At 48.7% G+C, this 21,594-nt stretch overlaps 1 protein-coding gene across 1 annotated transcript in view; it reads right to left on the bottom strand.

Annotated features, from left to right (window-relative positions):
* The window catches only part of LOC144128173 (vascular endothelial growth factor receptor 1-like), a 78,433-nt gene that overhangs the window by 46,696 nt on the left and 10,143 nt on the right, over nucleotides 1-21,594 (bottom strand). The window contains exons 2-4 of the mRNA XM_077661276.1: nucleotides 2,561-2,700; nucleotides 1,294-1,474; nucleotides 459-770 (exon numbers count right to left, since the gene is read on the bottom strand). Coding sequence (XP_077517402.1) covers nucleotides 459-770; nucleotides 1,294-1,474; nucleotides 2,561-2,700 — 633 coding nt within the window. The remainder of the gene's footprint in view (nucleotides 1-458; nucleotides 771-1,293; nucleotides 1,475-2,560; nucleotides 2,701-21,594) is intronic.

The raw sequence follows: 21,594 nt of genomic DNA, 5'->3' as shown, positions 1-21,594 counted from the left end.
TTACGACTACGTAACGCGAAATTCAGGGATAGCTGTTTAGGCGCTTAGTCACGTGACCACTTCTGTAGTGATCACGTGATGCACCCCTGCATTGGAAGGCGGCTGTTCCAAACAGTCACACGCAGTCTTTAGGCGACCCAAGTTCAACGGCACAACCGGTGGTTTCGCTTTACGCCGGCGAGAAAGCCACGGACGGGGGCCTATAAAACAGGCGCCTGTAAAATTAAGGCGGGCCGGGTACCACTCTTGGTACCTCTCAGGGACATTCGTATTTTTGTTGGCGTAGAGATCACACACATGCTTCTTGACATACGCTCAGACGGTGCAGCCGACAATATTACACCCTCGTCATCACTTCACGCTATCATTGTCTACATATTTAGCGCCACTTGTACACAGTTGACAGCAGCTAGGAGCAGAAAACTCCTGGTGTCTAGCAGAACAGGGTGCACACTCACGCGCGTAGACAAAGACCACGGACATGGAGGAGTCTTTGTAGATCCGGCCAGGCACTGATCCGTTACACATGAAGTGTCCGGTGTAGTAGTTGCGCGCACGGTAGATGATGAAGCCGCGCGTGGTGTCGAACTCGACAAGGGGGGATGCCAGCGACACCTCCTCCATCTCGCCCTGGCCCAGGTCCTTCCAGATCTGCACCTTGGCGCCGGAGTGGGTCGGCAGGCAGGGCACAACCAACAGCTCACCGAAGCGCACATTCAGGAGTACCGGCTTGTCCATATGCTTCTGCGGCATGAAGAGGTAGTTGTCGTCTGCGCCAGCGACGAGAAAGTAAGGCTGGTTATTTAACTATATCCAGTCTGCAGTCCCAAGATTCAGTAATGGCAACAAAGCGAAAAAATAAAAAGGTAGCAAATATACAACACACACACACACACACACACACACACACACACACACACACACACACACACACACACACACACACACACACACACACGCGCGCGCGCGCGCGCACACACACACACGCACACACACACATGCACGCACGCAGGCACACATAATTGACTTTTATATACAAACACCCATTAACATTCAGTAGTCAAATGACACTGATGTCGATTAAGAAAATTTCTAAGCTTTTTTGCTCCTAAGATAATTACTTTTGAGCAAGCACTTCTTCTCCTTGCGGTATGTCTTTATTCCTTTTTTTTTCACGGTGTAGTCCGGCTGGGTCTTCTATAACGGCAACAATAAGTCGTGTGCATGCCCAGCGTGGGAGCCTTCGAACTGAAGTGCCGGCGCCCTCATGCAAATAATGGTAGGAGGACCTACCATTGACAAAGACGTAAGTTGACGTGGCGTTGGCAGTGTTTGTGAGATTGGTGGATTCCGTGTAGTAGCAGGTGTAGTGGCCCTGGTCCATGACGTCAGTAGTGTTGAGCTCAAAGACGCTCTTGAACGTCAGGTCACCCATCCATTCTTCGCTGATAGACGAACGCAGAGAGACGTTACTCTAGAATTAAAGAAAGCATGAATAGAAGAGAGTTTGGGACGTCAGCAACAAAGGAATCATATAACAGCAAGGAAAAAGTATCTGGAGAGAACTGTTGTTCCATATTCTATCTCACCACATTTATGGAAGAAACTGGGCGCATTCGAAACAGCGCTCCAATTTAATGGACGTGGTCTCACAATTAAAATCTCTGATAGTAAGTGAAAGGTCATTAATGCGTTAACGTTTAATTATGTATTGTTCAGTAAGGCCTAAACATTTGTGACATAATAGCGAAACGTCCGCAACTCACAAACAAGAGGCTGCTATCTTTTTTTGTATCTATCACCACTTTGTATCTGTCAGGTACATTCACACAAAGAAACAAATATAAACGCAGTGGAGCAGTGTAAGAAAAAAAATTCCGCTTCCAGTGACATAACGACCGCGCCCTACCTGATATGGATGTGCGATTACCCAGGACGACAGTTACTCCAAATCTCTCACGTGGTAAAGCAAAAATGCCCTGTTCGCGAGGCCACGGCGTATACAGGATAAAAGGAGACAGACAAAGATAAAAGTATGAAGCCTGAAAGAACGGTCGCCGTGATCATTTGTGGCTGTTATCAAGAAAATAGGAGGTAACGCGACGGACAAATGAATCCAGTGTAGCTGCTAGGGTTTTGTCATCTCGTGAGCCGGAAGCTTTCTGGGCATTCATCATTACCTGCGCAGGCTGGTCTAATATTGAAGAAACTTCTGCGGCGCCCGGAAAAAAAAAAGAGTTAGGGGACGGAGGGGGGGGGGGGGGAATAAAAAAGAAACAGAAAAAAACAGGACCTGAAGAGAGGCACGTGGTCACGACAATATTCCGCGTGGCCACAGAAGTATTAATACAAAGCTGTGTGAGAACAATAGACACTGTCGTGTTCGCCACTATTATGTCAGCAAGCGTTATCGATCTTTGCGACCTGTAGAGGCCCACTCCTGTACTGAGCTCACTCTGAATGCTTTGCTATAGCAATTTCCCCAGTTGGCCCTCGCAACGTCCGGCAGGCCCCACTAATAGGCAACGAACTTTGCGAGGCGCTGATTTCAACGACTTACCGCGAGGGACGGCAGCGCCCAGGCCACCGGGTACATCCCGTAGCACGTAATGCGCAGGGTGCTGTTGACAGCAATGTCGATGTAGGACGCAGTGATGTCCAACTTTGGTGGCAGGTACCGTGACACTCCCGATGTCGGATCTGCAACACGGAGACAGACCAGAGGAGCGATATGTCTGTCAGATGGTCGAGGATAGCCCAGAAATAGTTTATAACGCAATGATTACTTTTGGAAAGGCTTTATAAGGGTGTTAGGCAGATATGTGGAAAACTATTAGCGGCCTGTTTTATCGTGTTCATTCTCTTCGCTTTCGACGAGTTCAGTATTGTTTGTTATCATAAACTGCATTAGTTTTTTCGCCGGTTCACTGGTGCCCTTTGGAGCTGGTGCTTAAGACGCATTCTTCGCTTTGTTCCCTAGCGGCAACCCTCTGCACTAGGCTATACCATCCTACGTCATTAAGAACGCGCGTCTGCAGTTTTGAGGAAGATCGTCCCAACAGTTAATAAATAATATCCGACCGCTGTTTTCATTTAAGGCAGTTGCTTCAATTCTCAGTGAATACGTAATCACTTCTGTGTCTGCCGTAATATCAGGCATACAGCTTCTCTCAGTGTGTAGTCCTCAGGACTCAATTTTCTAAAAAAAAAATGTCAAATTTCCAGCACCGGGCGACGGCCGTGCACGCCCGACACATTAAAAAACCTGCAAAGCCAAAAATTTTAAATTTTAAAGAAGCATATCCTGTGGTCAATATGCCGCAATTTTCGCTATTCTCCTACGCTACCTCATCGCTTTTCTTATTTTTTGCATGATGTCTCTTTTTTCCCTTAGAATTCGTTGTTCTAACAACCAGGAACGATTCATGTTCATTGCAGTATCAGCTCTGTTTTCTTTCAGTCAGCGTCCTCCTCGTGCCCACGTCTGTGAGAACAGCCGCCCCCTGACACTGTACACGCAAGGTAAGCTGACCCACGAGTACGCCTTTCTCGGCCGAGCGAAACGGGTCGGCCGTCAGATGGTAATCAGAATCATGCCGCCATCCGACAAACACGGGTCAGTGCACACCTCTTAATCTTCGCATGAGGCACGCACCCCTGCAGCCGCGTTTCTAGACGGCAATGAAATTTGGACAGTGGCGTAGGCGTCGGGTGCGTGGGTCATTTGCTGCAGGCAACACCCCCCCCCCCCTCCCCCCCCTCGCTCTATCTTCCAGGCTTTGTCGAGACTGAGCAATGGGCGACACCACCTGGGCCAGAGGGCACTGCGATGGATGGATGGATGGATGGATGGATGGATGGATGGATGGATGGATGGATGGATGGATGGATGGATGGATGGATGGATGGATGGATGGATGGATGGATGGATGGATGGATGGATGGATGGATGGATGGTGCTGAACCCTTCATATCGCGCGGTGGTTCAAGCCCCCTAGCCATGCCTTGTAAAATTTTACTCTTGTCTTGATTTTAGCCACCAATGAGATAACCTTCGCTTGGTTACTTCTACCTGCTTAAAATCTACTTTTCCTTCACTGTGCTTAAACCCCAATTCTTTGAATAAATCAGCCCAGCTCCTTTGCACTGTAGCGGGAAGCCCTTTACAGAAAAGTGTCAAGTGTTCAGCCGTTTCCTCCTCCTCTCCGCACGCAACGCACAACGCCAGTGAACAGCGCCCTCTCCGAGCGACTCCTCGTAATTGATCAGGCGACGAGCTTCGCCACTGACTCGGGTGCGTCTGCGTCGCCTGCACGTGAAGGGAGCTTGTTTTGCTCGCTTGTTCTCTCTGGCTCGCGCTTCGCTAACACTATGCTGTCTTCGCTCGTGCACGGACGCCGTTGTGAGACAAGAGCGCGCCCGCTCGAGGGTTCTCCTCGCGCTTTGACGCTGTTGCAAGAACATTCCGCGCGCTGTCGTGCTTTAGACAGGGAGCAGCTCGTGCGCACGGCGTCCAGCAAACAGCCCGAAAGAGCGCTGTTTTCATCACGCCTAGTTCTGTGGCCTGAGTGCCCAACTAGGTGCAAACCCGAGTTCAAAACTGAAATTAAAGGCTCCCTTCGAACGAAGGTGCGGCACGAAAGCGCTTAGCGGTTTTGTTTTTTTTTGTGTGTCTTGAAACTGTGCTCGCTCAGCTCGATCTGCTTCCTTGCGCCGTGCGTGCTGGTCACAAGTTTCTGCCACCTTTTTCTTTTCTCTTTCCGCGGTGTTTCAATGGCTTTGGCGCTAGGCTGCTCACCCCAGTGTCACAAGTCGAATCGCGACGCGTTTAGATTTGTAAGAAATACGAAACCACAATTCGCGATGTCGATACGCGTTGATGAATCTTATTCTGGTGAAGTTTGAGAGTTTTAGCGTTCGTGTACGGCTGATATGGACATGTAAATCATGCTAGTTAGCATGTAGCTCAATCAATTGGTGTGCACAATCGAATCAGGCGTTGTTGTCCATGAAAACTAAAAGGCAGTTGTATTTTTCTCTAATCAATTCTAACCTGGTATACTGCAATTTAATCTGGGCTACATTATACAAATCTGACTCAGAGAGATTATTTGCTTAACAAAAAAGAGCTTTGCGCGTATGTTCCTCAGACCCTTCTATGGGCGACCGCTTATTTCATTCCTTTCGTATTCCTCCATTTCCTTTGTGTCATAAGTATTATTTTGCTGTACACATTTTTCAGATAATTAAGCACGACATCACATCTCCGAGAGAAGAAAACATATGTGAACAAAAATATAGACGCGTTACTTCTCTTCTCTCCACTCGTGCTCGGACTAACTACGGCACCCAGCACATAGATAAGTTTCTTCTCTTCTCTCCACTCGTGCTCGGACTAACTACGGCACCCAGCACATAGATAAGTTTCTTCTCTTCTCTCCACTCGTGCTCGGACTAACTACGGCACCCAGCACATAGATAAGTTTCTTCTCTTCTCTCCACTCGTGCTCGGACTAACTACGGCACCCAGCACATAGATAAATTTCTTCTCTTCTCTCCACTCGTGCTCGGACTAACTGCGGCACCCAGCACATAGATAAGTTTCTTCTCTTCTCTCCACTCGTGCTCGGACTAACTACGGCACCCAGCACATAGATAAGTTTCTTCTCTTCTCTCCACTCGTGCTCGGACTAACTACGGCACCCAGCACATAGATAAGTTTCTTCTCTTCTCTCCACTCGTGCTCGGACTAACTACGGCACCCAGCACATAGATAAGTTTCTTCTCTTCTCTCCACTCGTGCTCGGACTAACTACGGCACCCAGCACATAGATAAGTTTCTTCTCTTCTCTCCACTCGTGCTCGGACTAACTACGGCACCCAGCACATAGATAAGTTTCTTCTCTTCTCTCCACTCGTGCTCGGACTAACTGCGGCACCCAGCACATAGATAAGTTTCTTCTCTTCTCTCCACTCGTGCTCGGACTAACTACGGCACCCAGCACATAGATAAGTTTCTTCTCTTCTCTCCACTCGTGCTCGGACTAACTACGGCACCCAGCACATAGATAAGTTTCTTCTCTTCTCTCCACTCGTGCTCGGACTAACTACGGCACCCAGCACATAGATAAGTTTCTTCTCTTCTCTCCACTCGTGCTCGGACTAACTGCGGCACCCAGCACATAGATAAGTTTCTTCTCTTCTCTCCACTCGTGCTCGGACTAACTACGGCACCCAGCACATAGATAAGTTTCTTCTCTTCTCTCCACTCGTGCTCGGACTAACTGCGGCACCCAGCACATAGATAAGTTTCTTCTCTTCTCTCCACTCGTGCTCGGACTAACTGCGGCACCCAGCACATAGATAAGTTTCTTCTCTTCTCTCCACTCGTGCTCGGACTAACTGCGGCACCCAGCACATAGATAAGTTTCTTCTCTTCTCTCCACTCGTGCTCGGACTAACTACGGCACCCAGCACATAGATAAGTTTCTTCTCTTCTCTCCACTCGTGCTCGGACTAACTACGGCACCCAGCACATAGATAAGTTTCTTCTCTTCTCTCCACTCGTGCTCGGACTAACTGCGGCACCCAGCACATAGATAAGTTTCTTCTCTTCTCTCCACTCGTGCTCGGACTAACTACGGCACCCAGCACATAGATAAGTTTCTTCTCTTCTCTCCACTCGTGCTCGGACTAACTACGGCACCCAGCACATAGATAAGTTTCTTCTCTTCTCTCCACTCGTGCTCGGACTAACTACGGCACCCAGCACATAGATAAGTTTCTTCTCTTCTCTCCACTCGTGCTCGGACTAACTGCGGCACCCAGCACATAGATAAGTTTCTTCTCTTCTCTCCACTCGTGCTCGGACTAACTACGGCACCCAGCACATAGATAAGTTTCTTCTCTTCTCTCCACTCGTGCTCGGACTAACTGCGGCACCCAGCACATAGATAAGTTTCTTCTCTTCTCTCCACTCGTGCTCGGACTAACTGCGGCACCCAGCACATAGATAACCAAATTACTACGATATGTAATGCCTACCCTTCAATAATCCATGACGCTTTAACCAGTAAAACTATTTCTCATTTTAAAAAGGAAATAAGGTTGGTATTTTCAATTCCTCCTGATGCACCAAATACTTATGACATATATTGTTTTCCCTATAGTCTCATCATCTATTCTTTTGTGTCGCGAATTGTTGCGTTAGTGCTGTATTTTTCTGTGCTTGTAATGTCATGTGTCTTAATATCTAACTATGACAAAACATAAATTGTTGCTATTTGATTTAGTTTTTATATTTGTTGTTATTTAATTTTTAAATATTATTTAGGAGAATGAATTTGCCCATCATTTTGCCATTGATGTGTGACCCGGTGTGAGGCCTCGTCAGGAAGTATGCGATTAGCTTCCTTTTGCCTCATCTTGTGGGCATGTACCGTGTTTCATGTGCGAATAAACTGATTTGATTTGAATTGGTAACGCATTGCCGTGCGTATCGGTGTTGCGCTTGCCTAGCCGCGTCTGCCGTATGGTCGTATACCGCTGATGACGTATTTACCATACAGATGTACCAAAAATATCTGTTAATCCGGAGCCCTTCAAAAACGGCTTTGCGCACAATCTAGGTACGGTGTTGGGACGTTAAACTCATAACCCGCTGCACGGTTCAGTTTAGATACGCATCGATGGGACACGTAACGCTACTGCGCGACCGCCCGAGGTCTACAGTCCGTGGTCTGTAATCTGCAGAGCCACCCTGCCCCCGTGTGTGTACGACAGAGACGCAAGGTTAGTTCACATGTGCAAACGTCTCCGCCTTCGCAGTTGTACGCGCTGCCAGTTTACAAGGTGTCGGCCCAGTAACTATAAATATATTATGGGCCCGCCAGAGCTCTCTCCTGCTGCCGCAGGGGATGGATCAATAGTACTATTTAAAAATCAATACTTCAGCAACCGATACTTCACCGGTACTTCGCATTGAACGATTCCTACCACCTGCGAAGTTTCTGTTGACAGCACACACGGGAGTAAGCAAATGCGTCATTTCAGGGATGCTAACAAATTAAGCAAGATGCTTCCCCGCCTTTCGACAACCACGGTGCCGCGTTCCACTTCAATCAGCGCGTAAAAATATAGGAGGACGCTCAAGCTTCGCCTTTATCAGTGCAACGTGACAGCGTGTTGCAGCACTGCAAGCGAGTCCACGGAATGCCATCGCCCGTTCGGCGCAACGCCTTGCCCGTTAGACAAATCGCGCTGCTACGCACGGTGAAATGGACGCGCCGAGCGACAAACCACGTAGTTGCAGTCGTAGTTCGTTGGCACATCGTTCTCGAAAAACCCGATGCCACGAACGCTTGCATAGCTTCCGCGCCGAACGAGCGGGCTGCAAGCCGCAAGCTTTGTGGTTAATACGCTTTGTACGTGCGCTGCGTTCTCCGCTCACCGCATGATTCCTGCGTGCCCGCACGGCCCCACTGCGCCCGAACGAGACGAGCGGAGGCGCTGCAGTCGAGCGCTATCTGTTGGGCAGTGGCGTACATTGCGAGGAGGAGGAGAAAGAGGAGGGAATTTTCGCTCACGGCCTACGCCGCCGACGCCGACGACAACGGCATTTCTGTGACACGGGGCCTTAACGCTGTCGCGTGAAAACTGCCCACCGGTGGGCATAATGGGCGCACTGTGCAGCCGTGAGGCTGTGCTCGCATCCGCCGCGCCCGCGAGGAGACGAGCGCACGGGCGCGAGCACCTCGCGGAGAGAGATAGCGCTCGCAGCACGCGAGAACGGTCAGTGAGAGCACCGTGGCACCGTCGCTCCCAATCAATGCCTCAGAATTCTGCCGCTAAGGGAGGAACACGGCACTGTCGTCACGCGGCAAACTTTATACAGGCTTTACAGCCTCGTATCATGGGGGCTGCTATCTTTGACCACGTGATCACGCCACTATTGCACGCCTCCTGACTGCTCGGCGCGCGCCTCTTCGCTATGTCTGCTGCGCCCGATGGTTGGTTGCGAGAGGCAGTGTTTCGGCTGATACGGCTGTAAAGGAGTGCGCAGACGACACTATGGTTTGCCCAAAGCTTCAAAGCGCATGTGAGAGGCCTAATTTGATCCCTTGAGGCGTGAAAACGTGATCGGGCTTCATGTCACGGAGAGCCCCTCAGCTCTCCCTCTTCGAGCCAATGGACTGATCGCCTGAATGCTTGTCTTCGCATCCGCTGAAAGCTTTGCTGAATGTTTTTATTGTAATTATCTATAATGGCTAGGTTTAATGCTCTAAGATCGTTGTAGTGTTGTTTACATGTGTGCAGATACCACTCTAAAACGCTCACATGCACCTCGCACACATTTGTTTACAACCTGATAGCGGTGGTTTGGAAACCTAAAGTATTTTGTACTGGTTTTTTAAGCACAGAAATGCAACAAAAATAGACACAGAAATGCTAACTATAATGGTAGCATGCAGTACCGTGCATAAAGCAATCTTCACGAGGTGGCGTGCAAATGTATCGAAAGATTCTGCGATATTATTGTTAGAAAGCGCGCATGGAAACGCGTTAATGCTACACGAAGTACACTTTTTTGCCAGCCACGAATATAAAGCTGTGGTATGCTCCCCGCTCGATATGCGGACATGAAAATGCTCGATGTGTTGCTGACGGCAAGTAATCAGCTTCCCTCTAAGTGCTGGCCTACGGAGTCACTTTTCGTGGCTGTCTCGCATGAACCGCGAGGAAGTCACAACCACAAACCCACCAACCGTAATGCAAATGCTTAATTACGAATGTGGTCCATGAAAACCGCGCTATTTGGAGCGAAGTTCAACAGTAGCACGACGTTTTGTAATACACGCACTGACGGTAAGTGTTGTCCGCTCGCGTGTGTTTGCACTTCATAATAAACAGTAGAGTTAAGTATGAGTGTAAGTCATCTTTCTTTGCCGTTCCTGATTCTTCCTCGGGCGCTACTGTCCACACCTAATGGCCGCTAATGTCCACTAATGGCCCCACACCTTAACTTGCGAGCAATTGGGTCTCGCTACACATGCGGAAGCAACTGCGCAACGTTAGTGACGGCTTCGGTGCCGGAACAGCTTGTTCATGCGCTATGTTGTGTACTCGACCTCGCATATTTTTCAAGATCGAAACCTCTCTTCCTTTATTGGCTATCTAGCGCTGGCGAACGTCCTTGTTGCGTTCGCCCGTTGGGAAAGGGTGCAGGCCGAACGGGCGCGACAGGGCAAATGCGTCCTTGTACAGTTCGGTTCCGGGATGGTCGCAAACGATCTCATCCCACATCTTTAACTCTCTGCCGCAATTCATGCAATCCGCAACACAGCACGTATTTCCTCTGCTTTTCCACACATCCCCAGGATTCTGGTCCATGCGCCTCGAAAAAACCGGTCGCGCCATCTCGTGACAGCCGGCGGCGCGGCGGCGCCTAACTCAATGGCGATGAAAAATAAAAATTAATAGCTCGTCGCGTATAAAAGTCAGAGAATAGCTCTCTCGCCAAGATGTTAAACTCTTCTTGAAGTTTATTTTACTAAAGTTTTATCAATGTAGCTTACATGCTGCGTTTACCATCCGCAATAAGCTGCGATAGCATAGAGCCTAAGGCGAGGCCCTGAATAATACCCCACTTCACCTTATCGCTCACCTCTGCCCTAATCTAAAATATATCGACAAGCTCTCGGAGCTTCAGGTAGCGTAATTTCCTGCCTTTAGAGAGATAGAAAGTATGTTACATTTTAAAGAAGCAAAATATTTCCTGCGCTGTTTTTGTATTGCTCATGCATTCTCAGCATCGGCAAGAAGCGCGTGGCGCCCTCTCTCGGTGTATTGGCAAGGCGCACGTCTTTGCTGCAGTGTCCCTGTTTTGGTAGTTTGCTTTGGGAGGTTGACAGTGCGGTATGAATGCGCACTTTTATCAAAAGTGCCCCCATCTGAGTGAGGCTATGACCATGGGCTGCTACATAGCATGCTACAAGAAAGCGCATGCCTTCTATGAGGTATATAGAGGAAACTATAAGGAGACTCTTTTGCTTAACAGGTATATTTTTAATTAAGCGCGTACAGTGACCACACGGGCATTGGTGATAGTGGAATTGCGTGCGCATTAACAGTGCAAAACAATGAAACTCCGAAACTGCGGGGGAATGAAATTCCCCGACGCTAATATTTAGAGCTCACTCACCGATACTTGTATATGGGCCTTGCACTGTGGATTGAGAATATCAAAATCGTTTATCAATGACTACATTTGAACAATAATATTATTAGACTCAAAATCAGACAGCTCTTCGAAAGTTTTGTCGATGTGGAGAAAGTGCAGCACGGATGCCTTGAAGTGAATGTTGTAAGTGCCAGGCGGCAAACCTGATGTTGCGTTTTAAGGGAGTAGGTGATTTGTCCAAAGTAACAATTAGTACTGTAGTAGTTCACAAAATTTTTTTCTAAGTTGGTAAAGTGCATCCCATGATTCGATTGTTCGCCGTGAATAAGGGCTTTACCATTGCTGTAATCGATGCTAGTTTCGGCAATTATATCAGTGGTGTACGTAAACTATGAACCGCTAACGAAGACTTCATAGAATGGTATGCTGGGAAGTATTCAGAAGACTGCGCCATCTGTTCGGCATGCAAGTAAATACGCCGTTACCCAGAGCAACAATTAATTAAATGTTCTTGATTAGGATTTAAATTTGCTGAGAAATGAACGGAAGTTATTGTCGTATAACACGAGGTTTCAAAGCTTACTGGGTTTCTCCAGCGCGGCGGCTGGGCTGTCCACCCAGCCCGCTTGTGCAATGTGGCAGTCGCATGATTAATTAGTTACAGTACGCTACGTGCGCGCGGTCCTGAATATGCAGTGAATTTAACGATTTGCGAATATGTGCAACAGCACTTATAGGCACTCTGGGACGAGTGGCGCGAACATATTAATTTTTTTGCATATGGGGTGCAAGCCTGCACCCGCCTTTTTATTTTTTTGCTGTCGCTCTCCTATATACTTCTCGGTATCTTCTCTCTTTGCCTTTAATTCTGCCGGTTGCTGTTCCGGTACTTGAGAGATTAGATAGCAATCACCGGGCCCGCAACATTTTTATATTTCTTGTATTTTCGTCAACTGTTGTCTATGAAGCGATTGGCAAACTATTACTTCTTCGAGGTGCGGCTCCGGGGGAGTTGCGCCGACCACGTGTGTAAGAAGAGGGTGCCATTTCCAGGGAACGATTAACATCCTCCCGCGACTTTTAAATTTGCCTTGATTGGTTTTCACGGCCTAAGATACCAAGCACTCGAAGCAGGGTATTTTCCATATCACGTCTTAGGCCTTTTCTGTAGGATGACTGTCTTTGAAGGGGCAGAGGAGGCTTCCGATAACGGCGGCCGGCTTGTGTGTAGTTTGCATCCATTCCTTTCTGTCAATACTGGCCAAGCTTTCGCTGACACCTTTCGCGTGCGAACTGCATGCACGTTTTTGCCACTGGCGTGTCCTTAGCGTAAGCATATAGAGTTGTTTGCGTTGCTTCCTTTTCGGTTTTGGATGATACAATGAGTGAAGATTCTTGGGTATTCATTTCTTAGAAATGTTTTCTTTTGCTGATGATGAGTTTTAATAGTGCAATGGCAACCTCGCACCAAGCGCAATTGGATGAAATGTTTTCTTCAACACAAGGTTAGGTGAAAGAGCATTTTCCAAGCACTTTAACTCAAAGGAACCAAGCGCCAGGCTTCGAGAAAGCTTGTGCCCTTTGGAAACCACTTAATTGGTACACGGCGGCGCTGGGGAAGGACTCACACACCGTCCTCGAGCAGCATGCTTAAAGCGATATGTCATTGCTGTTGTCGCGCATTTTAGAACAAAGAAGAAAGAATTTGGAATCGTCTCAACCAAAACTTGCTTGAATTTCACCCTACCTTTCAGACACAATTTTTGGCAATGTTCCTCCCAAAAAAGGTACGAGAACAAGACCCACTGTTCACAGCATCAAACGGATGAAGAAGGGTGAGGGGATGTAACATGAAGGGACAAGGATGTGAGCAAGCACATAAGTAGGGAAAAATTCTTTTTCCAGAGCTACACAGACAGCCGGTTGCAGGGTGGTAAGGGGGAGGAAGAAAAGGACCGTGGGGAGGGGTCTTCTGCTGTACCTTTGCCTGCCGTTCTTTTTTTTTTCCTCCTTTTACTTTTCCTCGAATCGTGGAGCGCAGACCGTGGTTGCTTGTTGAATGAAAACTGAACATTTTGACAGATTTCCCTATCTGGTTTGGTTTGAAGACTCATATAAAGTGTAAGTCTCAAAACAAAAGCATTAATTTTAACGCAAAGTTTCGAAGCAGACTCGGCTCCTTCATCAGGGGTGGCTGATACCTCTGTCACACGGGCAACGCAAAGGCCTTTAAGAATCAGGTCCTTATATCCAAAGGTCGAATTTCGATGGAGGCGAAATTCAAGATGCCCGTGTACTGTGCAATGTCAGTGCACGTTAAAGACCCCAGGTGGTCGAAATTTCCACAGCCCTTCAGTACAACGTCCCTCATAGCCTGAGTCGCTTTTGGACGTGAAACCCTTATAAACCAAACCTTATATCCAAAGGTGTAAGCTAGCAGCTATAAGGCACAAATGTTGCGTCCTTGCCGCTAAGGGCCTTGGAGGCGGAGGCGCTCGTCATATACCTTTGGAGCCCAAAGGCGCGGCCTTAGAGAACCTATGGTCGCAGTGTCATCCAACGGCTAAAGTAAAATTAATAAAAAAGATACAGCCAACAATGTTTGAAAATATTTTTTTAAATACGAAAGGTGTGTCTGGCTTTGCTTTTGGTGCGGGTGTTTATATTTTATGCACAGATTTCAAGAGATTGAAAGTGTTGCAGCAACACCGAGTGCTCCTGGTGGCCAAGGCAATAGACAATACGTGCTGCTGATGTTGAGAGGAGCTCTTGCAATACTTTTAAGGAAGCTATCAGAAAAAAAATTCTCTGAGATCAACGAATGAAAAGAATACCCCACTTTAATTTTAAAACACTCACTTCAGCCGCCTCGAGCACAGCAGCGGGTGCTAAGCCTGAACGACTGTTTCGCCATTGGGCTACACCGTGTAGGTGCGTCGCTGCTCCTTTAAGCTTTCGCTCCTTTGGTGAAAAAAGATGCCTTTGCTGGAAAGGCCTTCGAGGAATGCCATGTGACAGGGGTATGAGGGAAGTAGCTAGCTTCTTTAAGTATGGAGGGGAGGAGGCGGTCAAATGAGCAAAAGCTGTGATGTGAAAGGCGTGGGGGAGGAGGGGGAAGGGGGTTAAGGCTGTGAGTCACGTTGTCGCACTGTGGCGAGGCAGTCAATGGCGACTTGCTTTCGTTGAGTTGAAGAAAGAAGTCCCTGGGCCTCTACTGGGGGCAGGTTTCGTTGTGGGCGGTTAATGTCGTTCGGGGTGGTTTGGATGCGCCAGGATTCCAGAAGCCTTTTTGGTAATTTGTTTGGGTTCCGAGGATGCTGGTTTCTTCGAAGTTGATTATATGGTCTGAGTCCGCGGAATGTTCGGGTACAGGAATGCCCTCTCTTGCGAAGTTGCGGACGTCGTTTTTATGTTGCCGAATCCTTTCTTTGAGATTTTTGGTTGCGCTGATGTAGCTTGCGTCGCAGTCGGCGCAAGGAATTTTGTAGACAATGCCTTGGGTTTTTTCTCTCGGTGGCCGGTCTTTGGGAACAGGTAGGCATAGCACAACAGTGTTTGAGAGCTTGTGCAAAACCTGGAGACCACCTTTTTTCAAGCATCGGGCAATGGTTTCGCTCACGCCTCCGACATAAGGTAGAGTGGCGTATTTTGTTGGTGGCGCTGGTTTTTGTGCGTTGATTTCTTGGTGCATATTGTAGTGTTTTTGAAGTCTAATGGTTTTTTCAATAAAATTTTTTGGATAGCCGTTCATGATGATTTCTTTGAATATCGTGCGTTGTTTCTGCGTTATGTTTCTCTTCCCTACGGTTTGAAGCACGGCGAAGTCGGGGCCTTTGCGACAACGGCGCGGAAAGGTCAGGGACACACTCTTGTCTCCAGTCTGTCAAAAAAAAAACAACCGCTAATGTGTCAGTCCCGGCAAAGGGTCTCTCCACACACGGACAAAAATCTCCCAAAAATGACATCAGAGCTTGTGCAGAAGATCAGTTACATTCTTTAATGCCTCCCACCAACCTAAGGAATTCCACCAGCATTGTTAAAAGCGAAGCGCATCACACAGGTAAACAGTGGCACAAAAACAAATTTCGGATGGTTTATCATGGTTTTGCCCAATGCAACTAGGAGCGCTAGCACATCGGTTTTCAGTGCTGTTTCGGTGTTTGGTTCCGTTGAGCACGGGTGCAGTTGAAGAAGATGACGATATAAAAAACACAGCGCAATAGACTGGTATTTTAGGATGCAAAATGTGCGGCTGTGGCGGTGTTGCAGTTGTCTAAAGCAGTAACCAGCAAAACTAATGTGTTCTCGCCGCCCCGGGTTCGAGACTCACTCGCGGCCGTAAAATATTTCCGATTATTTTATTTCAGGTCAAGTAAATCTCAGACATACAGACAGACCACTTCAAAATCCAAAATTGAAGCCTCAGTGCCAGAATAAAAAATGCGACCCCGTTAGCCAGCTGTTGTTCTGCCAGCTTGTACAGGGAGCGGTTGTCACCAATGCGGCCGCTCGATGGAACCGCATCATCGAGTGGCCATGGTTCTCACCTGCTCACTCAATGAAAAAGACTGCACGCTGAAAGGCTTTTACTTAGAGCCTTTACTACGTTCCTTGTCATGGCCTGTGTACAGTACAAAATAAAGCCGACCATTGTGAATGAGCAAGACCCTTCTGCGGCCACGTAATTGGCGACAGCTTCAAAAAGCATGTGTTTTCGCCTTGTGTGGCAAGAAATGAGTCGAATGGAGCAAACTGCCCATCTCACTAGAGATCATTTGGTGACGAAAGGGGTCGAGCACGGTGCATCGAGTCTCCAACGCCACTATATCAAAAACAAAAGAACACCGCTAAGTACAACACAAAAATTAGGAGACTCGGTTAAAAAACTAAACATTTTGACAGATTTGCCTGTCTGGTTGAGTTTGAAGACTTATAATAAGCTGCACATCTCAGTCTCATCTACACAACAAAAACATAACTTGACAGAAAAAGAGAGCAACGCACGATATTCGAAGAACTCTCCATGAACGGCTAGCCAAAAAACTTTATTCAAAAAACCATTCGATGTCAAAACCACGACAGCATGCGTCAAGAAATCAACGCACGAAGACCAACGCCACCACTAAAATACGTCACTGTACCTTATTTCGGAGGTGTCAGCGAAACCATCGCCCGATTCCTGAAGAAAGGGGGTCTCCTGGTGGCGCACAAGCCCACAAACACTGTTGCGCTTTGCCTACCTGTTCATAAAGACCGGCCGCGGAGAGAAAGAGCCGAAGGCATTGTCTACAAAATTCCTTGCGCCGACTGCGACGCAAGCTACATCGGCGAAACCAAAAATCTCAAAGAAAGAATTCGGCAACATAAAAATGACGTCCGCAACTTCGCAAGAGAGAGCAATCCTGTAGCCGAACATTCCTAGGACTCAGACCATATAATCAACTTCGAAGAAACCAGCATCCTCGAAACCGAAACAAATTACCACAAAACGCTCTTTCTCGACTCCTGGCACATCCAAACCACCGCGAACAACATCAACCGCACAAAAAGAAACCTGCCCCCAGTATATGCCCAGGGACTTCAACGAAAAAAAGTCGCCATTCACCACCTCCCTGATGTGCGTCAGCGTGACTAACAGCCTAAACCCCCCTCCCCCACGCCTTTCGAATCACAGCTTTCGTTGCTTTGACCCCTCCTCCCCTTCATACTTAAAGACGCTAGATACTGCCCTCATCACCCCTGATGAAGGAGCCGAGTCGGCTTCGAAACATTGGGTTAAAATTAAAGTTTTTGGTTAGAGATGTGCAGTTTATTATGAGACTCGGTTACCACTGCTGAATGCCATATATCTTATTCTTTATTGCCATATATTTTCACATTTCTTTGAGTACGCATGGCGCCACTATTCTTTTATTCTTTTAGTCGTGATGTCCTGTGCTCGTATACCGCTCAGCGGGGTAACGTGAGCGCGTGCTTGTTAAGATTAAAGACTTGTTATCTTGTTCGGTGAGAATTTGTGTAAGAAAATGCGGCTTTTTAAAAAAAATAAAGGGAAGGATTGGCCGCGTCATGTGTGTGTACACAGGTTGACTCATTCTCATGTACAGTTGTGTAACAGAGCGGCTTGCTGGCAAATATAACTAGGAAGTGTGTCGCCGTGCACGGAAGCGTGACTTTCTTGAAGATAAGCGATTCATCCAGCATAAAATGTCTCTTTTTTTTATGCGGACTTGACCCAATGTCGGATCGAAATGGTCGCGTTTCCTCGAGGTGTCCGCTTCGGAGGAAAACCGCGCCCCTGGTGGTGTTTGCGGGTGGGTGGGCAACTTAATATAGGCCGGCTTCGTTCAATCGAACACGCTAATTCTTTTAGATAACTATGCCCGCATCTTACAGTTAGTTCAGCGGCGCCGAAATCAAATTTTGCCACTAACAGACTGATCAGCGTCGCTGCTTTGGCAGGCTTTCTCGCTTAGTAGTGCTTGCCCATCGTTGACGACATTTAGCTTGAGCATTGAGCGATACCTCATGTTGCTTTTTTGCTTTATGTATCTCCAGCTTAGCGTCGACGCGTCGAGCGTCGACGCTTCGCAAATTTTGTCGAAAAAAGCGTCCCAGTCTTACAGCGTCCCGATATTTTATTATTTTTTTAAACAATGACCGTAATGAGCTTCCGAATACACTTTTAGCGCATAAATTCATCAAGCTCCCACATTCAGCGGACTGAATAAATAATAATAATAATTGGTTTTTTGGGGGAAAGGAAATGGCGCAGTATCTGTCTCATATATCGTTGGACACCTGAACCGCGCCGTAAGGGAAGGGATAAAGGAGGGAGTGAAAGAAGAAAGGAAGAGATAGGTGCCGTAGTGGAGGGCTCCGGAATAATTTCGACCACCTGGGGATCGTTAACGTGCACTGACATCGCACAGCACACGGGCGCCTTAGCGTTTTTCCTCCATAAAAACGCAGCCTCCGCGGTCGGGTTCGAACCCGGGAGCGGACTGAAGCGATACCTTCCGAAATTCCGAAATTCGTTTGACGGCACTAAAAAAAAAGAAAACTGCAACCACGAGCGCAGAGAAGGATTGTGACCAACTCCGCCAAAAATAGGCATTCTTTGTTTCCGTACGCTGCATACCACTGAGCCACAGCCCTGCCAGGCATCCCGCGCTATGATAAAGTGCTTGTTGGAAGGAAGGCCTCAGACGTTGCTGGCACATACCCACTACGGGGGAGTGGCCAAGACACAGGCGGTTAATTGCTGGATACAGGAAAGTTTTTACGGGAAAGGAGTGGTTATAGTATGTAGTCTGTTATATTGGACGACAGAAGGACAGGGGTCCTGTTAACTTGGAGATCGAGGACGAGACAATGGCTTAGTGTGCATAATAGTATACATAATAGTAGTGTTTCAATGTCGTACTGACTGAGAGCGGGAAAATGGAATTAGAATGGGAGTCGCTGCGTTTCTTGAAGAAAATTTTGCACAGCAGAGCGCACATTCCTGTCGCTTCGTCCAAGCAAAGAAGCGCCAATGGAAAGAACAACCGCGGAGGACACAGGCAAGCCCCGTTGATGAAATGGAATTTGCAAAAGGCGCTTCCTCAAATGAGAGAAGCGGTGGCAGGACAGCAGCAAGTGATCTATTGCCTCAGGTTCGGCCCAAAAAGGGGCACAATGGTGAAGCCGCCAGGCCAGATAAGTGAAGGTAGAAATTTACAAGGGGAACCCGGCAACGCAAACGCGCGAAAGAGACCTCTAGTCTGCGCGAGCGCCAGTCTTTGCTACGGTGATATTCAGGAGATGATGTAAGAACCGAGGCAGCGAATACCAGAAATATTGTGTAGCTGCGAATCCTCACCGCAGCTGTATATGCCCACGTTGGCAGGACAGCAACAATCGGGCCGCCGAGAGAGGCTCTTGCTAAGGAATCTGCAACCTCATTTAAGTGAAAGCCCAAATGACCTGCTACCCAAAGCAACCTTACCGAATTTAGATGGAGCGGAATCAGGATCTTAAAGAGGTGTAATGCCCGAGACTCAGTGGGTGAGAATAATGAAGAGCAAATGGACAGAGTGTCTTGTTGGTAGGAGTTACCTATATCGTCGTCATCATCATCTTTCATCGCTTCGTTCTCTGGTTCGCAGGGGTTGTGCCGTGAAAGCGGATAAGTGATTAACGATAAAGCAAGACTCGTCTTTGTCACCCACAGCAGCTTTTATGTAGCCGTAAAAAATAAAGGCGTGAAGCGGACAATCTCTTGTGTGATGTGCATACTTGCAGTAGTTTTAAGAGCGTGAGCTCTTACTCATCATGTTTCTCGATTTCTTAGGGTCTGCTACCAGCTCCCGTCGGTGTGCAATTTTCTAAGTCCGAGGAATTCAAGATGGCAGCCTCCTTAGTAAATCACTTTTTCCAACCAATTTTGTGATTGACTGGCTAGATCATGAGTATATCGAATTGGTGATTGATTGGCTACATCCATTATAAATGTAAGATGTCAAATTTGTATTTCCATTGGTGTCCCCTCACTTTAATCTCATTCATATCAATTCTAGTAAACCACACAGAAAAGCGCGAACTCCAAGCGCCCTTCATTGATTGGCGTGCGCGCTCAGCGTCGGCGCTTTTGGTGTACACCAAAACCGGCCTGCGCATGCGCACTGCTGAAGACGCCAGCGATTCTCGGCGAGGCGCCTATATCTTTCCGTGGTAGATATCGTCCGTGCTAGATGTCCGTGATAGCGAGCCAGCGCCAGGAACATGGAGATGCATGCCTCTTTTCGACGCCCGTTCCCGCGTACACCAAGAGCGCCGACGCTGCAGGACGCGTACGCCCAGGAAGGGCCCATGGAGTTTGCACTTAACGCTGGTTACTTCAACGTCTTCCATACTGACGGGCCGGCATATTTTTTGGAAGATGACCGCTCAGCATCGGACAAAGACGGCGCGGGTATGCCACGTTAGCCGCGACCCGACTGTTTTCGTTTTCTTACAACCTAGCCAAGCAAATGAGTAGGGGAGCCGCACAGTCTGTCCCCCTTGACCACGCTGGGTGAGAAAAGAAAAAAAATGGCCAGGCTTAGCTTGGCTAAGCCAAGAATGCGTTGCATATCTCGATGGAGTTCCGTGCTGCTCCGTTGGCTCGATAGGCTATTGACTCGATCGCCATTGAAACTGCTCGTGTAGCAGCGCTCGATCGCCTTTGAGTCGATAGACTATCGGTTCGAGGGCCCTCGAAATGCCCGTGTGACAGGGGTATAAGACTGTCCCGGCGAAGGAGCGCAGCTCTTTTATACATATGCCGTGACGTCAATCATAGCGCAGCGCCCCTAGCGGGAGGAGCGGGAGTCAGGTGGTGGCTGCGGCCGCGCGCGACCGCGCCAGTTGGGGCCCAGCTTTTCCTCCATGACGCGCCGGCGCAGCGCCCCTAGCGGCAGGAGCGGGAGTCAGGTGGTGGCTGCGGCCGCGCGCGACCGCGCGAGTTGGGGCCCAGCTTTTCCTCCGGCTGTCGTGACGTCACGTCACGTGGTTACTCTAAAGGTCAGTGGTGGCTGCCCGGCCGCGCCCAAGGGCTGAACTGAGTGATTGCAATATGCAACGCATAAAAGAAACAGAAATGCAAAGCCGCCCCCTCCCCCCCCCCCCTCCCCGGCTCGGGAAGCTCCCCAGTGTGAGGGGACGACACACGAAGTGGACAATGCGCGAAGCTTATCGGCGTCTCTCTCCCAAACCAGGGAGGGAGAATGTAAAAGAAGGAGGAGGCGCTCAACTTTATGCGGCGCGTGGTGGCGGCTTTGTGAACTAGCGGCGCATGAACCAGAATCCTGGCCATGTCTTCGTATAAAGAAGGCATTCGCCAGCCACTCGCGATGTTTCCACTCCTGCGTCGAGGCGTACATGTTGGCGACTTACGAGGCTCATAATGGCGCCGTGTTCCTAGCGCGACTGTGGCGCCATCTGGTCTGAAACGGAAGAACCATGCGCTGTAAAGGTTCTATAGACCGTTTAAAAGGTGTCCTCTCCAGGTGTCCTCGGCTCTCCCGGTTCCCACGGCTCTCCCGGTGCCCACGGCCCTCTCGACGGCCCAGGCCCTTCGAACAGCCCTGGCCCTGCCGACGGCCCCGGCACTTCCGACAGCCCCGGCAATCCCAACGGCCCCGGCACTTCCGGCAACCTCGGCACACTCAGCGCCGCCCGCCATCCTCGCGGTCTCGGCCCTCTCGGCGGCCCCGGCCCACCCGGCTGCCTGGCCTCTCCCGGTGGCCCCGGCGCTCCCAGCGGCCCAGAATCTCCCGGCAGAGAACAACAATGTCGCCCCGCAATTCACTATTGACTTTCACTTGTCATTAGAAGCATATATCCACAGTCAACCTGAACTTCGCTCCGCGCACACGATACCCATTCACATC

The sequence above is a fragment of the Amblyomma americanum genome, chromosome 4 (genome assembly GCF_052857255.1).
Source record: "Amblyomma americanum isolate KBUSLIRL-KWMA chromosome 4, ASM5285725v1, whole genome shotgun sequence".
Lineage (NCBI taxonomy): Eukaryota > Metazoa > Arthropoda > Arachnida > Ixodida > Ixodidae > Amblyomma > Amblyomma americanum.
Note: the sequence above shows the minus strand (reverse complement) of the source record. Positions and strands in the feature narration are given on the sequence as shown.